A 19,396-nucleotide genomic window follows, 5' to 3' on the forward strand; every position below is an offset into this window, starting at 1 on the left:
TATTTTGTGGTAAGTTTTTAAAGCATGAATACGTTTCAGTCATTGTGACACAAAAATAATTTTCTCTGATAAAACATTAAAGTAGTAGATTACAGAGCAGAGAGCAGTTTCTAAAATATGGTTGTACAGAATTGACAATTTATGACATTTGTAAAGTGTAAGATTGTACTCTAATCAACTGGTTTCCATTCAATGCATTGAAATGTAAGGATATTTATGGCTCTGTTTGAAAGATGCTGATGATTTGATTTCATGATGTGCTGGAAATGACGGCATCTCTGCCAAGACTGAGGACATCTGCTCTTCTTGCTTCTACCACCAGATGGCAACCTCTACTCACTTTCTAAAAGCCTCCTTGTACCCTGCAGTTTGGTTTTGTTAGTGATGCTGCAGAGTAAAATGATAAGATGGGTACTTTTAAATGTGGGAAATTAATTAAAACAATTGAAGGCTTTGATATGTTCTTTTTCCATGCATGCTCTTCATTTTTCTGCTTCCCGGAAGATTTCAATCTTACCAATATCCTTTTCCATGTTGCTGTGCTGGTCGGAGGTGTAATGGAAACACAAGCAGAACAGTGAGAAGTGGTAGGGAGGTGTGGATGATCAGAACAAGTGTTGGTCTTTGACATTGGGTTGCATTTATAACCAGGAGGAGGATTTAGCAGCCTCCTTGGCTTTAAGAAGTTCAAAGTTCAAAGTAAACTTATTATCAAAGTACATGTATGTAATTTTACCCATCCCCTTTAGAACCTCATCTTTTGTTTGTAGTGTTCACGCTTAAGGATATTTGAATGCAGGACAAGTGTATGATGTCACTGAAAGCCATTTGGTTCACCGTGTCTGGTTTTCAGAGAGAAAACTAGCTCCCTGCAACCCTGCAGGACACAGCGTTTGTTCATTTATTTATCACGCGTACATTAAGACCTACCGTGAAAGGCGTCGTTTGCGTTAACAACCAACACAGCCTAAGGATGTGCTGGGGGCAGCCCACAAGTGTCACCACACGTTCTAGTGCCAACATAGCACGCCGAAAATGTTCAGCTGAACAACAACAAAACAATCCCCTTTCCCATCCACCCACTCAGACAGGGCACCTCCAGTCCTTGATCCTTAACGCTCAAAATCGCAAGCATCGGGCCTCCAATCTCCAAATGCACCAACCCAGAGGCTTGACTCTCGATCTTTCAAATCTGCACTTGCCGCCTTCGGTCGAACTTCACATTAAATCATATTTTAAATGTGACGAGCGTCTCTGCTTTTATCACCCTACCAGGCAGCAAGTTCTAAATGCTTTCCAACTTCCGGATGAAAATATTTTCCCTCATTTCCCTTCTCGTCCTTCAAGCACTTGCTTTAAATATATACCCCTGCCCACCCTCACCCCTGATTTTTGATCCTTCTTTTGCCTGTATCTAATTTCCTGGGGTGCAATGATGGGAAATCGGTCGATTTCTCTTCTGCTGTGTGCAATGATTACACAAAGCAATCCTCAGTCCACGATAGTCTCAAGCACATTTATAATTAGGGTTGCTAAGACTTTTGAACAGTACTGTAGTAATTTTATGTATTGCACTGTACTGCTGCTGTAATTTTTAAAAAAAACAAATTTCATAACATATGGGTATCTGTTGTGGACTAAGAGTGGGAAGGGGAGCAGGGAGAGGGGAATTGTGGTTGGGAAAAGAAGCAAGGAGAGGGAAGCACCAGAGAGACATTCTGTAATGATCAGTAAACCAATTGTTTGGAATCAAATGACCTTGATTGGTGTCTCAGGGCTGGGTGTGTCTGCACCACCACCATCCACCCCTGCCTCCTGTCCCACACCCCTCCCACAGCGTTCCACCCTCACCATTCCCAACACCTTTGCTCCCGCCAAACTCGCTCTCTGCTCCGCGTTGACAAATACAGTACTGTGCAAAAGTCTTAGGCACCCAACTTGCACTCGCCTAGGTACATGTATGCCCCACTTTCATTTCTCAAATCATACATTTATTATACTATATATTGGATCATAAGGTATAGGAGCAAAATTAGGCCATTCAGCCCATTCAGTATTCTTCACCATTCCATCATGGCTGATTTACTATCCCTCTCAACCATATTCTCCTGCCTTCCCTTTCACGCCCTTACTAATCAAGAACCTATCAACCTATGCTTATGGTAAGTTTTTTCTTGTGGGCTCCCCCCCATCCCCGCCACCCAGGAATAATACCGCCTGAGATTCAAAGTTCAAAGTAAATTTATTATCAAAGTACATCCACCATATTCTTGCAAGCACTCACAAACCAAGAAGCACAATAGAATCCACAAAAACACCATACAACAAAGACCAACAAACATCCAATGTGCGAAAAAAGAACAAATTGTGCAAATAATTTAAAAAAGTAACCAAATAATATATAGAAGATGAGATGCAGAGGCTGTGAAAGTGAGTCCACAAGCTGTGGAGCCGGCCGAGGAGCCCGATGGTGGCAGGGCAGCCTCTGTTCCACAACACGGGATGGGGCGTGGGAAGTCTTCTCAACTGTAGCCACCAGGGGGATGACTTCTGCCTCTGCTGGTCTGTTCTAAACCAGGTTCAGACTCACTTCCAGCAGATGGAATGGGAACGCTTAAGGTTCTCTGTTTGCTTCCTTTGTGCCCTCTCCCTTTGGCATTGTCCACTAACAAAGCCTCATCGCCGAGGTAACATTTGGCTTATTTGATCTTCAGACACATGACCACGTGTAACTTGACTAGAAAATTAAGCGTATTTCTTTGCAGTTAATTAGCTCATTTAACACCCTGTGCTGTTGAATGGACCTCTGATTCTCTGTGTTTAGCACACTCACACAACACACTAATTTGAGCTGCTAAGCAGTCTCAAGTCAAGTAAGCTGACCAAGACTCTTTGTCAGGTTCTGACGAACGGTCTTGGCCCAAAATGTCAGCTATTTATTCCCCTCCATAGATGCTGCCTGACCTGCTGATTTCCCTCAGCATTTTGTGTCTGTTGCTGGAGATTTCCAGCATCTGCAGAATCTCTTGTGTTCAAGTAAAATTCTGTTTGAAAGTGACAAAAAAAACATTGAATTTAGAAAATTATGTCGTAGAATAACATTAATCTCTTTTTGCTTGTTACAGCACTGACATTGGAACCGTAGGTATTTATATATTCTATAACACAGAGTTCTATAGCATGGAAACAGTCCTCTCAGCCCATCTAGTCCATGCCAGCCTGGTTTTTTGCCTCGTCTCACCTACTGACCCCCGGACCATAGCCCTGCATACCCCTCTCATCCATCTCTTAAATGTTGAAATCAAACCTGCATCCACTGCTTCTGGTGGCAGCTCGTTCCGCACTCTCACCACCCTCTGAGTGAAGAAGGCACATTGACCCATTTGTCTTCCATTATGTATAGGAAAAGAATTAGGAATAATCAGACCCTTCAACTTGCCAGGATACTGTGCACCGTCCTCCCCTGCTGCTGGTAGGGCTCAGTCGTGTGTGTGTGTGGTGCAGTAGAGGTCACTCTGCAGGCAAAGACTTGGCCTTTTAAAGTTACTGTTGGTCTCAGCTACAAATCACTAACTATACTTACTGCCCGCTACACTGCTGGCTTTTACAGCAGCAATGAAGGTCCTTTAACTCTGTCAGTCCTTGGCCATCTTCTCTTTTGTGCCTCAGGTGGGGTTCAGGGTTCTCAGTTGCACACAGAAGGATTCTTCATTGCTGTTTCTGTAACAATTTTTTTTTTGACCAGTCAGGGTTGTTGGCTCTGAGCTGAACCCCCAAACCTGGAGGACCAGTGGACCACTCTTAGTCTGGCATCTGCCCTTTGACCTGTTTGGCTCTACCAAGAGCCAAAGCACAAGCCCTATCTCCAGCCAACATAGCTCTCTGGGCCATTGAGGTATGCAAGCCTCCAAAACCTACGACAAGGCTGTGGTGCTCTTGGAGGAAGTCACTGACTATAGCCCCCCCCCCCCCAAACAGAATGCACCAAGGCAATCTCTTCTTCCCTAGCCCACTTACTGCAGACCACAATGGCCTTGCCTGCTAAAACTGGGCACTATGTTTCTGTTTTAAGGACTCCACCTCCCTGGAAGGGAAGAGAAGATTAGCTTTGTTTGTCACGTGTACATTGAGACATGCAATGAAATGCATAATTTGTGTCAAATCAAATCAGCAAGGATTGTGCTTGGCACCAACATCGCATGCCCACAATTCACTAACCCTAGCCCTTATTTGTTTGAAATGTGGGAGGAAACCCACCCAGTCATGGGGAGAACGTACAAACTCCTTGTGCAGGTAGCGGTGGAATGAAACCCTTGATCTTGCGGCTAGCTGCTGTAAAGTGTTGTTCTCACTGCTGTGCTCCCGTGTCACCCGGCAGTCAGCATGCCGTGGAAAGGTACAGCTTAAATGTGTTAAGTGTAACTTTAGGATCTTTATCTTGAATCCATATCTCTAACTCCAGGGCATGGGTTAGCACTGCCTCTAGCTCCAGAGCATGGGTTAGCACTGCCTCTAACTCCAGAGCATGGGTTAGCACTGCCTCTAACTCCAGAGCATGGGTTAGCACTGCCTCTAACTCCAGAGCATGGGTTAGCACTGCCTCTAGCTCCAGAGCATGGGTTAGCACTGCCTCTAACTCCAGAGCATGGGTTAGCACTGCCTCTAACTCCAGAGCATGGGTTAGCACTGCCTCTAACTCCAGGGCATGGGTTAGCACTGCCTCTAACTCCAGAGCATGGGTTAGCACTGCCTCTAACTCCAGAGCATGGGTTAGCACTGCCTCTAACTCCAGGGCATGGGTTAGCACTGCCTCTAACTCCAGGGCATGGGCTAGCACTGCCTCTAACTCCAGAGCATGGGCTAGCACTGCCTCTAGCTCCAGAGCATGGGTTAGCACTGCCTCTAACTCCAGAGCATGGGTTAGCACTGCCTCTAACTCCAGGGCATGGGTTAGCACTGCCTCTAACTCCAGAGCATGGGTTAGCACTGCCTCTAACTCCAGAGCATGGGTTAGCACTGCCTCTAACTCCAGAGCATGGGTTAGCACTGCCTCTAACTCCAGAGCATGGGTTAGCACTGCCTCTAGCTCCAGAGCATGGGTTAGCACTGCCTCTAACTCCAGAGCATGGGTTAGCACTGCCTCTAACTCCAGAGCATGGGTTAGCACTGCCTCTAACTCCAGGGCATGGGTTAGCACTGCCTCTAACTCCAGAGCATGGGTTAGCACTGCCTCTAACTCCAGGGCATGGGTTAGCACTGCCTCTAACTCCAGAGCATGTGTTAGCACTGCCTCTAACTCCAGGGCATGGGTTAGCACTGCCTCTAACTCCAGAGCATGGGTTAGCACTGCCTCTAGCTCCAGAGCATGGGTTAGCACTGCCTCTAGCTCCAGAGCATGGGTTAGCACTGGATACTGCCCATGATACAAGACGAGCACTGGTGACATACGGTGACATTTTGCAGACAGCTCACTGAACTACTGGATAGTTCTCATTGGTTGTTTGTCATTCTTTGTTTGTTTGTGGTTTTTTATTGATTCTTTTGTAATCCTCTGTTCTTCTGTGAATCTTACAAGAAAATGAATCTCAGGGTTGTATATGTACACAGTTTGATAATAAATTTACTTTGAACTTTGAGGTTTATGTATTCAATTTAAAGTTCAAATTAACCAAAAATTTAAGTTCAGTTTAAGCATTCCCGGTACCCTTGTTCTGACTTATAATTCATCAGGGAGGAGGCTACATAGCATCCACACCAAGACCACCAGATTCAAAAACAGTTACTTTCCCCAATCAGTAAGGTTGATCCGCCCAACCACCATGACTTTATCAGTTCCTGTTAGTCACCGTATGTAGGGACACTCCTATGCCTGGGGTCACTTATGGACATACAATCAATCTATGTAAATAAGCTATCTCATGTATCTATATTTATTGTCTTTTTTTATTACTGTGTTCTTTATTTTATTGTGGGTTTTTTGTGCTGCTTCAGATCCAAAGTAACAATTATTTCATTCTCAACTACATATGTGTAAAGGAAATGACATTCAGCAACCTTGAATCTATTAATGCAACAAGAAATCTAAAAAACTTAAAGTATTAAAATAAATCTGCTGACTTATTGTTTTATGATGCGCACTACAGTTTTCTTGGGGCGTGCCAGTAGGTGTACGCATTTGAGAAAAGCAAGAGCTTTCATGTTCTGTTTTCCTTTCCAGTACGACTACAGCTTTAGAACAGAACAGAGTGCGGCTGCTCGTCTCCCACCAAGTCCCGCAAAATTCCTGCAGTCACCGATGTCCTGAAGACTGATCTTACTGGGGCTGGTGTAAAACTCTGGGACAGATAACTACTGGAACAAGCACCGTCAGAAGCAGCATTGTTGGAGATTTTGCATTATGTACCTTCTACTGAAATAGCAGCCTTGTACTGGCAAAATGGACAGTATTTCCAATAACCAACAATCTACCTACAACTTAACCTTTTGTACATGGACTTTTGTAAATAGTGGTTAATGCAATCCTTAATTTCAGATCTTTAGCCCTCGGATGTGATTAACCTGTTATTAAGCAAAGGCTGGGCGTTTTTGCTTTCATGAGCCATAGTTTATATCTTTTCATTGTTTCTTTCACCTGAGTAATTTTGCACACTTTAGAAATCCTACTAGAACAGTCACTTTCACAATCTGTGCAGAATCTTGGTTAATATATAATCAGACATTTCTTATAAAACAGTATACAAAATTAGAAGTACTTTTTAAACTGAAAAAAAAAACTTGGAAATATCATGACATAGCTGCTTTATTTACTAATAATTCAAACTTTTATCCCAAAATATTGAATGATATTCAAGCCTGAATTTAGCAAAGTCAATGTATTGTTTTTTCTGTGCAGGTCAGCCAACGGGGAATTAGAGACGCTCACGGGTATTGGTTATCTCAGAATGTGCTGAAATACATTTGTACATGAGCGTTCTCACATTGTTTTCTTTCCATTGCTCCTTTAATCCAAGACCGCTCTCCACCCTTTATGGGTTGTGGTTTAATCCGTGCTTGCTCTCTTTATTTCTTCCCCTGAATTCTTCAAGGCTGTCAAATTTTCTGTCAGAATTAATGTGATACCAGAAACCCAAGTTGGACAAAATTCCAGCAGATTTTCGGTGCTGTTAGTAAAGTAGTTTTCTCTTTTTATCCCCCCCCCCCCCCCAGTTTTCTGTTGAGATTGTCATTATCTCCAGCAAAACCTTCCAGCCTGTAAATTCTTTCACCGTACTTTTTTTAAAATGTTGTTTTAAGAAAACAGTATTGGTTATGTGGTAATTGGTGAATGAGAATTAAAACAGGATCTTCCTCATTGATACTTTATCAACCTGAGGCATTTGTGCTATCTGAATGCATTATTTGATTATAGTCTTTCTACACTTACATAAAGTATGATTCTGTGATTGTAATCTGAGTGAAAAGTATAGGTTTGTCAAATGCACTGAATTTGCTTTGCACTGCATTTTGATTTAATATTTTGGGCTCTCTTTATAACATGCATTTTGCTTTTCAAAACTCCTTTTTTTTGTCTTGTTTGGAACTCTTAACACTGTGGAAATGCTGTGTTACGAAGCCTTGCTATTGTCTTTTTCTTCAATGGCAACGCTTTGCTCACCAGCCTTTCTCCCAACAAACCCCAGCTGAGCACTGCTGCCTCTTTGCAACCCATACCAGGAAAAGTCGACGTTCAGTCCTAAGCGTGCAGCAGGCACCAGAATTCAGCGTTGCAGTGGACAGCAGCTGATGAACAAAGTAGACACAAGCTGGCTGGTTTATACTTAGCCTGTAGCTGTTATGTATAGCGACTTTTCCATCCTTCCCACCAGCACTCCCCCCCCCCCCCCCGACGACTTCATGCCCAGTGCAAACCAAATGCTGCCCATTGTCAGATCGGTTTTGTGGGTCAAGCTGAATAGTTGTCAGTGCTTTAGAACTGCATGTCTGTAACTGTGTGTGGGGAAACTTGTTTAGGATAGTGCCTCATAACCCGTGGTGTAAAACAAGTATTCTGACTCGGCACAGTATGCTTGAGCTAGGTGTTTCAAAGCCTTGGAACAGTTGATTTTTCAGTCCTGCATGAGCGATGTCCTTAATTCTTTAGTCTAAGGAAGCGGAGCTGCATTTCCTGTGTCTATTTTGGCGAGATTACGCAAAGCACCCAATCGTTGTTTCCGAAAAGACATTTTGTTTTCATATTGACTGCAACTAACAATATGGAGGAGCTTAAAGATGCAACGGTAGTCTGTTACTGAAGGAGAAACCTTTTTGTAAAACAGAGCTGAGTGCTTTAAGTATGGTCGGCTATCTTCATTTCACTCACTTGCGTTTATTTTAATTAAAACATAACAACATGAGACATTTGAAGTGTAGAAATTCCACCCAAATACTACAATTTCTTTGAAAATATTTGAAAAACTTTTAGCTTTCTTAACAGCTGATTTTTAATTATGTGGGAGATTTAAACCACTGTTCTGAAAATTTTTGAAATTAAACCTTTGCTGTATTTATTGTAAACCTGTCTCTGTACTTGCAGACGAAGTTTTACAATTTGGTTTATAGCGTCTGTATTAATGTAACTTGTTAAATAAAATATCCATTTTAACTGGCTTCTTATTTGATGAATGTTCTCTTGAGGTGCTATTTTGGGAAAATATGTATTCACCAGCCACCTTTTCATGTCCTCAACACATTCCGAAGCGCCCTGTGAACAGCAGTTGCTTTACACATTGTTTTGAGTGGTACATTCCTATGAAATAACTAACCTGTTAACAAGTTTGTATTGGATGAGTAAAGGAGGTTGGCCAAGCCGGAGCAGTGGATTCAGGGAACCACCTGTCGAAGTAGAAAGGTGTTGTGTTTATTACCTCATTTGAAGTCTGGCTTGCCAGCCCAATACAGCACTCCCCAGTATCAGCGTGAGGAGCCATGTTACGGTGCTCTCATCTCCTGCGGTACCCCTTGAAAGCTTCATCTTTGAGGTAAAATCACTTCCAAAAAATTTGAAACATGGAGTAAAAGTTTGCTCTTGTGGAATTTATGTGAGAAGAAGCAAGTAATTAAACATAAAGTTTATTTATTTATTGAGATTAGACCCTCAGGCCTTTCTGGCCACACTGCCCACACTGCCCAGCAACCCACTGATTTAACCCCTAGCCTAATCATGGGACAATTTACAATGACCAATTAACCTACCAACCAGTTCGTCTTTGGACTGGGGAAGGAAACCGGAGCACTCAGAGAAACCCCACACAGTCGTGAGGAGAACGTACAAACTCCTCACAGACAGCAGTGGGAATTGAACCTGGTTCGCATTGTGCTAACCACTACACTATCGTGTATCATAGAAGAATAGAAAAGTGAAGTGCATCAGGCATGTTTGAACTTTGAGTGCACTTTATGGCCATTTATGTGGTCCTGCAGTTGAGGTTAATAAGTAAATGTAGGACCCAATCAAAGTCTTGTACGTCAAGTTTAATACGTATGTTAGGCCATCACATTTCAGACTTCAGAATGGACATAGTTCTTCTCATTCTCATAGCCACTGTACTGCAAAGCGTTGTGCTAACCACTACCCTACCATACCACCCAATAGAAATAACAACAGCATAGTGTGTAACACTTTTACAGTGGCAGCGGTCAGTAATATGGGTTTGATTTTCGTTGCTGTCTGTAAGGAGTTTATACACTCCTCCCATGACCCTGTGAGTTTCCTCCTTCCCACCCACACACAATCCTCCATCCTGATAGGTGTTGTCTTCTTGAGGCAGTGCCTCCTCTGGATATTTGGTAGGGAGGGATATGCCAGTGAGTCTGCCACTGTAACATCCTACCTTCCAGCGTATTTGAACTGACCATGATGTCACCAGTCAGGATTCTTCCTCCTGCATGATTAAAAATGATACTGCTTCTTAGATAGTTGTTTTATCTCGAGAGTCAAGGTTAACCAGCTAGTTGCACAGTTGAGTGAGTGCTAAGCAAATCCAGTAATGCCTGTTCTTAACTCAAGCCATTACAAATCTATTGAATGGTCCATTGTTGATAGCTTTTAGTTAGTCTTAACAAGTGGGAACTTATCTTGACAAAAACAAGAGGAAATCTGCAGATACTGGAAATCCAAGGAACAGACACAAAATGCTGGTGAACTCAGCAGGACTGGAGAAAAAGAAAGATGAGGAGTCAGAGTTGTGGAGTGGAGGGAGGGGTGAAGTAAAGAGTTGTGGAGTGGGAGGAGGGGTAAAGTAAAGAGCTGGGAAGTTGCTCAGTGAAAGAGACACGGGGCTGGAGAAGGAGGAATCTAATAGGAGAGGACAGAAGGCCATGGAGGAAAGAAAAAGGGAGAGGAGCATCAGAGGGAGGCGATTGGCAGGCAAGGAGACAAGGTGAGAGAGGGAAAAGGGGATAGGGAATAGAGGAGGGGGGCATTACCAGAAGTTCAAGAAATCAATGTTCATGCCATCAGGTTGGAGGCTACCCAGATGGAATATAAGGTGTTGCTCCTTATGCCTGAGCGTGGCCCCATCACGACAGTAGAGGAAGCCATAGATGGACATGTTGGAATGGAATTGGGAGTTGGAATTAAAATGGGTGGCTACTGGGAGATCCCACTTTTTCAGACGGATGGAGCTTATCTTGAGTTTACTCAACACAAATATAAATTTTAGTTATCAAAGTCATAGAACATGGAAATAGACCTTTCAGGCCACTTTAGTTATCAAATTTATTGTCAAACCACGCGTACATCACCATATACTACCTTGAAATAAATTTTCTTGCAGGCATTAACAGGAAAATAAATACAGAAGAAATTAAGAAAAGTTATACATAACTTTGACTGACAAACAACCGAAGTGCAAAAGAAGACAAATTGTGCAAGTAATTAGTAAATAAATAAATGTTGTGAACGCGAGTCATAGAGACCTTGAAAATGAGTCTGTGGGTTGTGGAGTCAGTTTGGAGTTGAGGTGAGTGAATTCATCCACAATGGTGCAGGAACGTGATGGTTGTAGGATAATAACTGTTCCTGAACCTGATGTTCAGGAACAGTTACTATTCAACACCCATCAGGCTCCTGAACCTCCTGCCCGATGGCAGTAGATATAAGAAAGCATGGTCTGGATTGAGGGGGTCATATCAGAATGTTATATCAGAATTATATGGATTGTTACTGATGAAAAATTGGCCAAGATTGGAAAGCAGTCTGTTTGGTTTTGCAACAGACAAAAAATGTTCAGAATTCTCAAACCAAGTTCTGATAACCAGGAGGTCAATCATCTCATCTTCAGGACATGACTGCAGGAGTTCCTTAGAGAAGTGTCCAAGGACCAACCATCTTCAGCTGCCCCATCAATGACCTTCCTTCTGTCATAAGGTCAGAAGTGGGGATGACTGCACAATGTTCTACACCATTCGTGACTCCTCAAGAGAGTGAAGCAGTTCATACCCAAATGCAGCAGGACCTGGACACTATCCAGGCTTGGGTGACAAGTAGCAAGTAACATTCGAGCCACAAGTGCCAAGCAATGACCATCTCCAACAAGAAAGGCTCTAACCATCTTCCCTTGACGTTCAATGGCATCACCATCACTGAATCCCCTACTATCAACATCCTGGGAGTTACCATTGACAGGAAACTGAACTGGCTAGCCATATAAACACTGTGGCTACCATAGCAGGTCAAAGGCTAGGAATCCTGTGGTGTGTAACTCACCTCCCGATTCCCTAAAGCCTGTCCACCATCTACAAGGCTCAGGTCAGGAGTGTAATGGAATAGTCACCACTCGCCTGGATGAGTGCAGCTCCATCAACACTCAGGAAGCTTGACACCATCCAGTACAAGGCAGCCAACTTGATTGGTACCCCTTCCACAAGCATCCAATCCCTCCACCATCAACAAACAGTTGCAGCAGTGAGTACCATCTGCAAGATGCACTGCAACAACACACCAAAGTTCCTAAGGCAGCACCTTCCAGACCCACGACCGCTACCATTTAGAAGGACGAGAACAGCAGATACCTGGGAACATCACCACTTGGAAACCACCTCCAAGTCACTCACCATCCTGACTTGGAAACATATCACCATTCCTTCATTGTCACTGGGTTAAAATAATGGTATTTCCTCCCTTACAGCACTGTGGGTGTACCTACACCTCAGGGACTGCAGCAGTTCATGAAGGCAGCTCATCACCACCTTCTCAAGGGCAACTAGGGATGGGCAATAAATGCTGACTTAGCTGGCGATGCCACATGCTGTAAATGAATAATTTTTTTTAAAAATTAGTTAAAGATAAAGATTAACTTTATTTGTTCCGTGTACATTGAAACTTACAGTGAAATGTGTCATTTGCACCAAATCAGTGAGGATGTTCTGGTGGCAGCCTGCGATTGCTGCCAACGTAGCATGCCCACAACTTACTAACACTAACAGTATGTATTTTGGAATGTGGGAGAAAACCAAAACACCCAAAGGTCTAAGTCTGGGAGCTAAACAGCAGGTTTGGTGATGGGAAGATAACTTCTGCCAGCTAGTTTTATCTTCTGCTAACACTAAATAAAGAAGAACATTTTATACCCACGAGAAACCACATGGATTACAGGAAGTCTCCTGTTCAAGCTACTGCAGGATTGTTGGAAGCAGTCAACATAGGCTTGATAGTAGAACCTAGCAAGTACTTGGATAATTTTGAGTATATGTTTGCTTAAAAATAATTAAAGAGAAAAGTTTCAAGCTAAGTTTTACTTGTCGCACGTACATCGGCACATACAGTGAAATGCATCACTTGAGTCAACGACCAACACAGTCCGAGGATGTGCTTGGATCAGCCCACAAGTGTCACCTTGTTTCTAATGCCAGCATAGCATGCCCACGACTTACTAACCCTAATCTGTATGTCTGGAATGTGGGAGGAAATCGGAGCACTTGAAGGAAATCCACATGGTCACAGGGAGACTGTACAAACAGCTTACAGATAGTGGGAATTGAGCCCCAATCCCTGGCGCTGTAGTGTTGCACTACTGCGTATGTTACTTTTCACATGTCTTTAGAGCAGCCTATAAGGTTTCTTGCTTCAGAATTGTCTCACCCACTGCTGTGTATGAGAAGGTGCCATTGTGATGTAGGAAAGGAAGCCATTTTGTACACAAGTACTTGCACAAGCATCAGTTCAGTGACAAGTTGGTATTGACTGCTAGTGTGATCACTTGAGTTCTCCTAAGGGGTTGTCTATTCGTGGGTCCTCGGGTAATCGTAGAGGCTGAGCCAGGATCCACAGATTCTGCTACAATGTGAGCACAAGTAAGTGGTGTCAGTGGTTAATGGTTTGGTCTGTTGGCTGTTTGTTCTCTCCTTTTGCAGCTGCATTTTGTTCTCTGCAGCACAGGAGGTTGCTCTCGTGTAGCACAGCTCCTTCTTGAACAGGTGGATCTACTGAGTGCGCTGTCTTCCCAGTTTTATACCAGGGACAACTCCACTGCTGATCTTGTCCCACGAGATCCCTTGCACCTTGCGGAAGGCACTGACTTTGTGCAGCGATGCTGAATCATCTCCGGCGGTGACGTCTTTCCTCAGGGAGAAACAACCTAGATATCTCTGTCGGTAAACCTACACCAACTGTGGGTTTATCTCCACAGAGTGGCAACTGAAACAGCTTTTTAATTGATACGGTGTCTGTCATTGATATAAGTTCCTTGTTTTCCATTTAATTAATAAAATTGGAGATGTATATTGGGGTCAGTTTGTCATTTACCCAGTCATGTCCTCGAGTGTTATAATCAGCTATGAATTCTACTTTGGCTATGTAGCTGTTCCATTTTATTCTGCCTGAAGAGGTAGGAACACCTGGTAGCCACCATGTTTAGTTTGACTTCTCATTCCCATATTGACTTGTCTGTCCATGACCACCTCTACTGTCATAACGAGGCCAAGTTCAGGTTGGAGGAGCCCCCAACCTGATGGCGTGAATATCGATTTCTCGAACTTCTGGTAATTTCTCCCCCTTCTTCCTTCTCTCTTTTCCCATTCCCCTCTCACCCCTTCTCTTCTCCTCACCTAACTATCATCTCTCACAGGTCCACCTCTTCCTTTGCTTTCTTCCATGGTCCACTGAATTCTTAAATCAGATTCCTTCTTCACCCTTTACCTCTTTCAACTACCACCTTCCAGCTTCTCACTTCACCCCCTCACCTGCCAGATCGTACACGGTCTCCTCCCACCACCTTGAACAATCATTGGCAATGTTGTCCTTCCTCGGAGAGAGGCAACCTCGCTCATTTCTAGTCCTGATGAAGGGTCTTGGTCTGAAACGTCGACCGTTTATTCCTCTCCATAGATGCTGCCTGACCTGCTGAGTTCCTCCAGCATTTTGTGTGTTGCTTATATTTCACTCTGCATTCTCTTAATATCTTGTTCTACCTCAATGCACTGTATAATGATTTGATTTGTATGAATATCATGTGATGATGATAAACCAATTTCAATTATTTTTCAGTAATGATTCATAATTCATGATTCCTGATGACATAGAATGCATTAAGATCATCAGATCTCTGCCAACAGTCCCATCAATCAAACTCTCTCCCATCATCTTCCTCATCTTGTATACTGGGAGATATACTGCTCATTTTCTATCCTTTCATTAACTGACTAGCACATTTTTGAGATCGAGTCACGGTAATACACCGTTACAAAGGCCCTTCGGCCCGACTCACCCGTGCCAGCCAAGCTGTCTACCTGAGCTGGTCCCATTTGCCTGTGTTTGGCTTGTATCTCTGTAAACCTATCCAATCCACACCCCTGTCCAAAAGTCCTTCAAAAGGTGCTGTACGCACATCTACCACGTCCTCTTGGAGCTTGTTCTATATACCTACCGGAGGGCAAAGGTCGCCCCTCAGACTCCCTTTAACTTTTTCACCTCTCCCTGTAAAACCTGTGCTGTTTGTTTTTGGACTCTGCTTCTCTGGGGAAAAAGACAGTGTGCATTCCTTCCTATCTATATCTTGCATGATCCTATAGACCTCTATCAGCTCACCCCTCAGCCTCCTGCGCGAGGGGAAAATGGCCCAGCCTGTATAAACCCTCCACGAGACTCATGGACACAAACAGAGAGATGCACGTGAATAAAGACACCAGTGTGGACATGCAGACATCCCCAATGGAAACCCATGCAGCCTCGGAGAGTGTGCAAACTCCACATGGGTTTTGCAACTGGCAATACAGATCCTTAATTCCTTGAAAGTGGTATCAAAAGTAGGTAGGGTCAGAAAGAGAGCTTTTGGCTGATTGGCCTTCGTAAATCAGAGGACTGAATACAGGAGCTGGGATGTTTTGTTGAAGTTGTAGAAGACGTTGATGAGGCCACATTTGGTGGACTGTGATTCGTTCTGGTCCCCTGTCTACAGGCAAGATATCAATAAGATTGAAAGAGTACAAACAAATTTTATGAGGATGTTGCTGGGACTTGAGGACCTGAGATATAGGGAAAGGTTGAATAAATTAGAACTTTATGTCCTGGAGCCTAGGAGATTGATAGAAGTATGTAAAATTATGAAGGGTATAGATAGGGTAAGTACAAGCAGGCCTTTTCCACTGAGGTTGGTACTAGAAATAGAGGTCAAAAGTTAAGAATAAAAGGTGAAATGTTCAAGGGGAAGATGAAGGGGAACTTCTTCAGTCAGAGGGTGGGACAAGCTGTCAGTGGAAGTGCTGGATGTGAGATGTTTGGTTAAGTACCTGGATGGGAGGGTTATTAAGCTCCATGGTCTAGTCTAGGCAGAGTAATAGTTTGTCATGGACCAGATGGGCTGAAGGGTCGGTTTCTGTGCTGTAGTGTTCTATGACTATGACTAACTGCTGCACCATTTTGCTCTTGTGCTTCCCACCATAACCACCAAACATTGCTGGAATATTTTGGTCAAATATTGTCTGAGTAGGCGTCTGTAATCTATGCCTCATTAGTCCAAGCTATTTGTTCGTCCTCGTATAAAACCCACATCAGTCAGGGTGTTTGAATCTCAGAGTGGTCAGGTCATCGGTACCAAAAGTAGCAGATGAACTTCTGACATGACAAAGTCTGCAGATGCTGGAAATCCAGAGCAACACACACACAAAACGCTGGAGGAACTCAGCAGGTCGGGCAGCATCTATGGAAAGGAATAAACAGTCAATGTTTCAGACAGAGACCTTTCTTCCCAAGACTATGAGCTCCGAGCTGTATGAAAGGGATCAGCTTACTCTGATACAGTCATCTGGAGTGTGGGACAAAATAAAGAAGATCAGTGTTGTTATCTCTATGTCTTTGTCAGATTGTTAATTGATGAGTCATTTCTTCAACGGAATTTCACTTCGACCTTGTGAATTTTCATTGCCTTTTCTTTAACCCTTTAAGTCAGGCTGACTGCCTCCATGTTGGCTATTTCTAACTTTTTAAAAATTTGTTGAAAAATATATGAAACATTTTAGGAATAGCCTCAGTAATACCTCCAAGCTTCAAAGGACATACTACAATCTTTTTTTTAAAGTCTAAGCAACTTCCAGTTGACTCATCGTCTCTCATTTTTCTGTATTGCACTCTAATTTAGTTCAAATATGTTCACAACTTTGCTCTTTTTTTTAGGCAATATGGAGGTATGTTTTTTTTAAATTCCAAAATCTGAAAGTGTTGGAAATCCTCAGCAGGTCAGGCAGCATCTGTGGGGAATGAAGTTTCCTTTAAACACAGCGACGGAAGGGATATCTGTCCATCACACTTACACACACAGTATCCCCTGCGATTGCAGCCCGAGCTTCCCATGGCGTATCCATGCTCTCAAGCAATCTTTTAATGGGTTTCGACATTGCTTTCATCAAATACAGAAGCCACAAGTTACCACAGCTGTGATGGGGGGGGGGCTCGCGGTGGTTTTGAGAGATGCCTTAATTTTTCTGCATATGTAGTATGCCTTGTTTTACGATTTGACCAAACACTGTGCGATGCAGTCACTTTCGTTCCACAGTTAGTTATGTTTTGAGAAATTAAATCAGGCAAATTGTCCCAATCTTTGAAGTGAAGATATCTAATCCGCTAATCCATGCCCTGTTGAATAAACTGTAGTGTAGACCTTGTTAGTTATTTCTCAACAGTAGTGGTTTAATATTATGTGTCTTCTTAAAGTTCCAAACTGGAAAATTGTTCACACAAGCTTTTGTTCGTGTGCTTTAATGCATGTTTGAAATAAGGCAGGTTTTCTTTATTACAGTTAATAGGTAATGATCTCATCTGCTTCTAATATTTATAAGGGTATGGAAGGCCATTAATTCTGATCGTTTTGAGCAGAACCATCTGTTACATGTCTATAGCTGATGTGCTATGCTTTAAATGTACCTTTTTCCCAGTAAACACAAGGCTTATTAATAATAAAAAAAATCACTTGCTAAGAAAAGTTCATTCATTCAGTTGTCCGCCCAGAGTTACATTTGAGATTTTCCAAATAGCTGATAGAAATGTTCGGCAAGGAAGGCATTTATTTTACTGTGAGCCAGACTCAGTGATGAGTAAAACATGTTTCAGTCTGAGTTTAGTCGAGCGCACGTTTATTGAATAAAAAAGTCGAGCGGTATTTTAAGACACTGCCTGGCTTGTGTTTTTTTTAGTTTGGATGTCAAGTCACAATATTGTTGATTGTAACTCTTACACTTAAAGTTCTCGCTGAACTATGTGTCCACTCGAGAGTTCGATGTCTCAGGACAAAAGACCATCCATTGGGGACATTTATCAGGAGTCCTCTGTACGCAGGGTCCTTAGTATTATCCAGGATTCCACCCATCCATCCAGCATCCTCTTTGACTTTCAACCGTCAGGCAAGAGACTACGAGGCGTAAAAGCAAGAACGGTCAGGATGGGAAAGAACTTCTTCCCGCAGGCTATTAGGCTTCTGAACTCCCTACTGCACTGCATTCAGAGTGTCTTGGTAAATCTGTTCTGTACCTACACTACAATATATAATTTATGCACATTACTTTTTTATTTATGCATAAATCATTTGTCGATTTTATTCTTAACTTTCCAAAGTTATTGTGTTATGGGTACTACTGTGCTTTACACGCTGGTCTGGTGAAAAGTTGTATCATTTGATGGTATACACGTATATTGTTAAATAACAATAAGCTTGACTTCACTTGACCTGGAATCTGGAATGAAAAGCAGAACGCTGGAAAGGCTCCACAGGTCAGACAGCATCCGTAGAAGCAAAAGGTCCGAGTCGATGTTTTGCGACTGTAAGAACCCGAGACCCCTCCCTGTGCAAAAGTCTTAGACACCCAAGCTGGAGCTTAGAAAAATAGAGGACTATGGGTAAGCCTAGTAATTTCTAAGGTAGGGACATGTTCGGCCCAACTTTGTGGGCCGAAGGGCCTGTATTGCGCTGTAGGTTTTCTGTGTTCTATATGCTGTATATGTACCTAAGACTTTTGCATGGTACTGTGTGTCGTGAAATTTGTTGTTTTGCAGCAGCAGTACAGCGCAATGCATCAAAAACTTACTATAAGTTACAATAAGAAATTTATAAAAATATAAAACATAAATAGTACAAAAAGAGTGTAAAATAGCGAGGTAGTGTTCGTGGGTTCATGGACTGTTCATAAGTCTGACGGTGGAGGAGAAGTTGTTCCTAAAACACTGTGTTTGTGTCTTCAGGCTCCTGTCCTTCTCCGTGTGGGTAGTAATGAGAAGAGGACATGTCCTAGGTGCTGAAGGTCCTTAGTGATGGATATCTGCTGCCACAATATGTCTATAGCAGATGCGATCTCACTGACGCCCCACTCAGCCTTGGACCACCTGACAACAGCAATATCTGCGCTAGGTTGCTGTGTATCGATGACGGCTCAGTGTTCAACACCATCATCTCCTCAGTAATAATCAACAAGCTTCGAAACCTGGGCCTCTGTACCTCCCTCTGCAACCGGCTTGGCTTCCTCATCAAGATATTTCAGAACAGCCAACGTGGGTGGCGGAGTGGAGGGAAGTCTCCACCAAAGGAAGTGTGAGGCACTCCTTCCCTCCGCTAGCCTGCAGGTCACTCTCAGGCAAGGTGTAGCACCTACTTAGCACCCCCCCCCCCACCCCTAATCAGGGTCACGTGAAGCCATGGGAGCAGGTGGTGGATGGTCGTACGAGCAGCCGGTGCAGATCACAAGTCATGGTTATGTGACCATGGCAGACAATCCCTGAAGAGTATTGATAATGGCTCGGGTCACTCGTCTTGTAAAGACACTGCCCGGAAGAAGGCAATGGCAAGCCATTTCTGTAGAAACATTTGCCAGGAACAATCACGGACATAGACCGTGATCGCCTGCGTCATATGGCATGGCACGTGATGATGATGAT

At 43.2% G+C, this 19,396-nt stretch overlaps 1 protein-coding gene across 2 annotated transcripts in view; it reads left to right on the forward strand.

The window, feature by feature from the left end:
* The window catches only part of LOC140731182 (multivesicular body subunit 12B-like), a 276,241-nt gene extending 267,595 nt beyond the window's left edge, over nt 1–8,646 (forward strand). For both annotated transcript variants that reach the window (XM_073052625.1, XM_073052624.1), the window contains exon 10: nt 6,218–8,646. In XM_073052625.1, coding sequence (XP_072908726.1) covers nt 6,218–6,304 — 87 coding nt within the window. In that variant the 3' untranslated portion in view covers nt 6,305–8,646. The remainder of the gene's footprint in view (nt 1–6,217) is intronic.
* Nucleotides 8,647–19,396: the final 10,750 nt, after the last annotated feature.

Source organism: Hemitrygon akajei, chromosome 7 (assembly GCF_048418815.1).
Source record: "Hemitrygon akajei chromosome 7, sHemAka1.3, whole genome shotgun sequence".
NCBI classification, from domain to species: Eukaryota; Metazoa; Chordata; class Chondrichthyes; order Myliobatiformes; family Dasyatidae; genus Hemitrygon; species Hemitrygon akajei.